At 44.8% G+C, this 6,611-nt stretch overlaps 1 protein-coding gene across 1 annotated transcript in view; it reads right to left on the bottom strand.

Moving 5' to 3' along the window:
• The window catches only part of LOC102214310 (clavesin-1-like), a 14,188-nt gene extending 8,768 nt beyond the window's left edge, over positions 1–5,420 (bottom strand). The window contains exons 1-4 of the mRNA XM_005752520.2: positions 4,799–5,420; positions 2,427–3,102; positions 619–789; positions 56–174 (exon numbers count right to left, since the gene is read on the bottom strand). Coding sequence (XP_005752577.1) covers positions 56–174; positions 619–789; positions 2,427–2,528 — 392 coding nt within the window. The 5' untranslated portion in view covers positions 2,529–3,102; positions 4,799–5,420. The remainder of the gene's footprint in view (positions 1–55; positions 175–618; positions 790–2,426; positions 3,103–4,798) is intronic.
• Between the last annotated feature and the right edge of the window lie 1,191 nt (positions 5,421–6,611).

The following is a 6,611-nucleotide window of genomic DNA, read 5'->3' as shown; positions in this document are numbered from 1 at the left end:
GTGTGTGTGTGTGTGTGTGTGTGTGTGTGTGTGTGTGTGTGTGTGTGTGTTTCACCTGCTCTGGTCCCAGTTGGAAGCAAACAGGATGAGGATTTTCCGGCCGTGCTGATCCGGAGTCTCCAGCACGCCCGGGAATCCGTCCGTCAGCGCTCGCTTAATGCCCGGGTCATCCACCTGCCAACAAACGCGCACACGTGTTAGAGCAGCCAAGCGTCGGTGTTTCACTTCAGCAACATTCCCATCGTACACACACACACACACACACACACCCACATGCAGGGAATCGGCTCCCTTATTCTTTTTTACAGTTAGGAGTTAGGAGCAGCTGCTGCAGACTTCCTGGTGTCACAAACTGTTTCAACTGCAGGAATAAGACCAAGAACGCCTCTCTCAGCTCATCAGCGTGTGAATATTTCTCTGTGGACATGAGGAGTGACCGTCAGAGATGTGGGAAGGATGCAACACGGAATATTTCCCTGAACAGCACCAACGCATCCAAACCAAAGGACACCGATTCCTCTGCAGGGGTTACAGTTTCCCCCGGTCAGGGACAACACAGCAGACACGACTCCTGAAAAAGACAGTTGATGGCTTGTTGTTGAAAACACAGAATCGGACCTTGAAGCTCTGGAACATGTCGAGGTTCTGCTGTCTGAACTGGAAGTACTGGGCCAGCAGCCTGAAGGTTTCCATCTGGTCGAACTTTCTGGCTCGGAGGAAGCGAAGGATGAAGTCGTCGTCCGTCCGCAGGAAACCGATGTCTGGCCTCGTCACGATCATGTCCCGAACCTTTAGACAGGAAGTCAGACTCGTTACGCATCCATAAAAGGCAGCAGAGACACTGATCACATGACTTAAAGGACGTTTGTTTATGTCAAGTGAATTATATTCATTCATCCTTTGACTTGTTTTTGGTCACAAAGTGTCAAACTTCAGTCATAAATTTGACGTTTTTTAAGTCCTCATAAAACGTCTTGAGCTTAGAAACATTTGAATTTCCTCTAATCGGATTCATCAGGTAAAATCAGAACAAAATTAGATGTTGAACTGTTTGAATCGTGGTGGGATAAAGTGAATCTCATCACGCGTTCAAGTACACCGTGTGCTACAGCTTATGCAGTTTAAGGTAATAAACGTTTATCTAAAGTTTTCTTCAGTTATAGACCGATGGACAGATGTCACACCTCCTCCTGCAACCTAAGCCGTGTGTTTTTCTTCTGTCCAAGTTTGAACACATTGTGATTTCTTTTCCGTACTTTCAGGGTTTTTGGAATTCAGATCCAAGAAGACCCTCTGACTGCCATATTTGGAGTTCCACAGACCCTCTTAATATGACTCCCCAGCAAACTGAGATCTTGGCTTTTTGTTCCCTTCTTGCTAAACGCTGTATTTGACTTCTTTGGAAATCGCCTCCATCTGCATCAAAATGCCTTAATGGTGTCCAGACATCCTCGAGGGCGGAGACGATCTCACTCACAGTGACGGGTAGTTCTGCAAAATGCATCCACAAGTGGACACTGTCTGTGGAATATCTCAGATCTTTTCTCTAGTAGTTAGAACGATGCAGTTTACCCGCCTGCGACTAGATTGAAAAGAATTTGAAATGTACTCTTTTTTAAGGCACAGGATTTAAGCCCCCCCCTTCTTTTATTTTTATTTATTTATTGTTTAATTTTAATTTTTGTTTTTTGTAATTTAATTTTTTTTATTTTAATTTATTTAATTTATTTTTTAAATATTTTTTCTTCTTCTTTTTTTCTTTTTTCTCAATTTTCTGTTCGTGTGTTGTTATGATGTTTTTTGTATTTGAATTTGTCTTTTGTTTAACAAGAAAAGGTAAAAATGATTGGGAAAGAAATGTTTGAGAAAGTAAGATGCATACAATGTACACAAGTTTGTAGAATCTGTTGATAAAAAATAATAATTTCTCTGTGAAGGAAAACTGAAAGAAAATGAAGTGCAATGTCTGTTTCCCTCCATCAGCTAGTTTTACGTGAGTGATAGCAGCTGATGTGTGAAGAGGTGACGGTGCAGATTCTCCCGTCACAGGTTTAGCCTGACGAGAAACATCTGCACTGTCTACTGTCAGCAGTGACCCCACACCACCGAAGAAGAAGCTATCAGCAGAGTTTAGTTTTGCCTCCCAACCACCGAGTGTTGCTGACACGTCATAAAGTGCAACCAAAGCAATCAGGAGGTTTTGCGTGCAGCGAGAACAGAGAAACCTCGTGCATCTACTTGGAGCTGGTTGGGGAAAACTCTTCCCTAGCAACCAGTGGCTGCTGGGGGTCACCAGCTGGTCTCTACGCCCGTGTGACTGATGGAGGAGTGTGGTGGAAGTGATTTGCAGATACAGCATCACCTGAGGTTCGTCTGACTCTGCAGACCTGCCTGATCTGACTCAGCTGTGTGGTGCAGCCGTGTACCTGCTGGATGTCCTGGTGCAGGGTGTCCGGGTTCTCGTTCAGCTCCAGTCGAGCTTTCTCCGTCGTCTCCGAGCTCAGGCCGGCGTGTAGGTGAGACATCATGGGGTCTCCCTCTGGATCTACTCCCGATGCCCAAAACGGTTTGCCTCCCTCTGACACGGTGTCCGAGCACTTCCTCCAGTCCAGTTTTAAAGAGTAACACCTGCAGGACGGTTAGTTGCCCTTTGTATCAGTAACACAATCGTATTTGCTGTGCGTTTGTGACGCGTGATGTCAGATTTCAGCTAAAGGACGAGGAACTCTTGGATCCTTTCCTGTGAGACAATCATGTGTATGTTGCACAATCTGCTGCTGCAGCTTATAGAGGGACAATCATCACCGCTGTCTTCTTTTACATCGTCGGGTCTCGGGAAGCTGAAGGTCCTCAAAGTCCAGAAAGTCCTCTAACCTTTGGGCAGAAAAAGAAAACACCAGCTTTTGGATTTTGCTGCTGTTCCCGTCCTAATTCTCCTTCCTGTCGACATCCCGCCTCCTCCTGCTCTCCATCGTGGCTCTTTCAGGTTTCATCCGGTCATGTCGCTGAATCTCTGCTCTGTCATGGCGAAGCCACTTGCGACGAAAGGTCCTGCTGTTCTGCACTCGGTAAAGATGAACGGGTCAGTCGGGCCTCCTCAGCCTGGGAGAGGGGACAGATGGAGAGGACATGAAATCATCAACGAGTGAAGTCACTGAAGATCAGAGTTCTGCACACAACGAGGGCTTGTTCCTCCACCACCTCCTACACACAGGCGGTGGAGGCTTCAGTGTGTCTAAACTAGAGCTCAGACATAGTGAAAATGGTACCAAACACATGGATGCACAGAGATAAAAAGTCAGGCCAAAGCTGAAAGCTGCATTTCTTCTGGTGGCCAGCAGAGGGCGACTCCTGGATGCAGAGAGACTTGCGGTGCTACAGAAGTCAACGAGGAAACACCCTTCACTGCCTGCTCTGTGAGATCATGGCTCAAGTTTCAGGTCTTACCGGATAAATGTGGGTTTACTGTGGGCTGCAGTGGGCTTACCCACAGATAAGTGTTTGACCAGCCCACACACCCCCACAGTTCACCCATCCCCACCCACTGTGGGCCTGCACGGGCATGTTTGCTGGTCAGAGCTACAGATATGTGAAAGTGGACATGCACAGCTGCTCCTGCTGTTCTATAATCAGTAAAAATATCAGCTACGTTTCTTATTGCAGAAATAAAAATACGGCCCAGGGGCCGTAACCGGGCCACCAAAGGGTCCAACCCGGTCCCCTGTAAGGAGGGAATCCATGCAGGATGTGGAAGAGCTTAAGCTAACTCGTCAGGCAAAGACGCCGCCATGATGCGCAGCCATGATGCGCCGCCATGATGCGCCGTCGCTGCCGAAGGAAAGCTCCTTTTTTAAATTACACATCAAACATGAACTTCCTGTTTGTTCACTGCAGACGAGCCTTTAAAAAACTGAAACAATCAAGAGTTTTATATCAGAGAAATTCAGCATTTCATTGGAAAGATGTAATTTTTCAGCTTTCATTCAGTATTTTATGGGCTCGTTTGTCTCTACTGCAGCATTTATTGTTATTATCTGATAATTCTTTGTCTCGATGATTTTTTAATATTTTTACAAAATATGTTTCTGATTTTAATTTTTTTAATTTTCTTGATTCTTTTGGTGTATTTAGCTTCTATTTTGAATTTCATGCTTTATTATTATTATTATTATTATTATTATTATTACCTCGGACTCAGTTCCTTTAAGTGCAGTTTTTATTTATTTATTACAAGTTTTTATTTATTTATTTTATTTTTTTCATTCTTATTTTTATTGTAGCGTCTTTATCTCGACATATTTTTTAGATTTTTATTTCATGCAGTTTCTTTGTCTCCAAATGTCTCCACATTTTTGTAAAAACTATTTTTATTATTATTTTTATTACAGTTTGGTTTTCTGTATTTTTTTTACCGTCTTAATTTTCTTCTTTTCTCACTGTTTCCTGTTTTGCGCCCTGTTCTTTTTGGTGCTCCTCTGTCTTTATTTCTAATTTCACGGAGGGGGTTGCTGCCTGCAGACGACCCTGTGCTCTGGCCCGTAGACCCTCCACCCCCCTCTCCACCCAGCTGTCTCCATCTGCCGCGGCATTAATCGCGTCAGGCGCGCAGTCTGTGGTCCTAGCGTGAAGGCAGGAGCTGCCAGAGGCTACTGGAACATCTGGCACATCTGCAGCAGTTTCCTGATGTTTGAGGCTCGTGCTCAGGCTCAAAGTGACCCTCCGCGTGCTCGGGCTGCAGGTGGAAACCTGAAACATCCCAGAGGACGCGCTCACCCGCATTTTAAAGGGAATTACTCACAGAGCTTCCGGCAGAGCTGCTGCTGGTTCAATCCCGGCCGTCCTGACTGGCCCGACGGCCCTCCGGCGGTGGTGCTGATGCTGAGGACGGAGGAGGAGGAGGAGGCCATCGGACAAAAGAGATCTCCGTTAGAGCCCAACCGGAAACAAACCGACATGAAATCAAACGGCTCTGAGAGGATGAAGCGCGTGCTCGTGCATCATGAGGAGGAAGAGGAGTAGGAGGAGGTGCGTTTCCACTTTGTGCTCCGACAGAAGACGTCAGGATGCTCCCACACTGTCACTCCTCAGTCATGAACAGCACCGCTTCCGGTCAGCACTTTCAAAATAAAACTCACTGACCCTGAAGTGAAGCGTTTCAAACCTGCGCTGATGACCTTCATCTGTGAACCCTCTAATCTGGCCCCGCCCCCTCACTCTCAACGTCAGAGTATTAGGTTAGGCCAAACTGGCCATTGTGAGCATCATGTGGACTGACTGACTCCTCAGTGTCACATTTGACATGTGAGTCTTTGGTGTTCGGCTCATTGCTGCAGCCTCTGGTGGACATCACAGGAACTGCAGTTGGTGCTATTTTCCGGTTCCAGAGGAATTAGCTGAAGAGGACCCGTGCTTTGGGCAGCCAGCTTAGCTCAGCATGTTGTTGCTGATGACACCAGCTTCACGGCTTGAACCTTCTTTTTTTCTCTGATTGTGGAGGTGCTTCATTTAGCCGTTGGTTTTGTTTGGCCAATTAGCTCAGCTGGTTAGCGCATCGTGGGTTTAAGCCCATACTGGCATCAGAGCTTCAAATTCTTCAAAGGTGGAATTACTTACATGAGGGCTTCAGTGCTGCTCTAAACAACTATATTACAGGCATCTGATATATCAAAATGAGTATTATTTGCAGGCAACACAAATAGTTTTGTTCTGGGGGGATCTGAAGCAGCTGCTGGATACAGTTACTTCAGAAATGTACAACATTTTAAAAAATGGTTTAACAGGAACAAACTATCACTAAATCTCAGTAAAACTAAAATTATCTTATTTGGGAATTCCCTTAGAAATGCACAAGTGCAGATTCATGTAGATGGTGTGGAAATTGAAAGAGTACTTGAACATAAGTTTCTTGGTGTGATTATAGATGATAAATTAAACTGGAAGTCTTATATAAATCATATACATAACAAAATTTCAAGAAGTGTCTCAATCTTGAGTAAAACACATTGTGGACCACAAACACTCCACATTATTGTTCCCTGATTGCACCGTGTTTGCATTACTGTGCAGAGGTTTACTTGTTCGCTATCATCAGTCTTTATATTACAAAGAAGGGCCGTAAGGATAATCCATCAAACTGCTGACAGAGATCATTCAAATCCACTATTCTTAAAATCAACAATTCTAACATTCACAGATCTGGTTCATTTTCTCACTGCACACATTATGTATAAAGCAATAAACGACCTGCTTCCTGACAATATTCTAAAACTGTTTTCTAAAAGGGAACGGGGACACAATTTGAGGGGGGAATTAAATTTAACATCCTCGTATCCGTACAACTTTAAAAAGTTTCTGCATCTCTGTGTGTGGAGTGAAGCTGTGCAACAGACTAAGTAAAGATATGAAGCAAAGTCCGAGCACGGCGCAGTTTAAACAGCGGTTTAAGGATGTGGTTTTTGCAGCGTACAGGGAGGAGGCGGAGATCTTGTCCAATATTTTCATGTGTGTGCGGGTGCACGGGTATGTTGGTGTGGGTGTATATATCTGTAGGTTGTGTATCCTTTGAGGTTACTGGGGTTACTGAAAATGTGTGTATGTGTATATACGTATGT

The sequence above is a fragment of the Pundamilia nyererei genome, unplaced genomic scaffold (assembly GCF_000239375.1).
Source record: "Pundamilia nyererei isolate P.nyererei 1_Seehausen unplaced genomic scaffold, PunNye1.0 scaffold00364, whole genome shotgun sequence".
Lineage (NCBI taxonomy): Eukaryota > Metazoa > Chordata > Actinopteri > Cichliformes > Cichlidae > Pundamilia > Pundamilia nyererei.
This window is presented reverse-complemented; position numbering and strand designations above follow the sequence as displayed.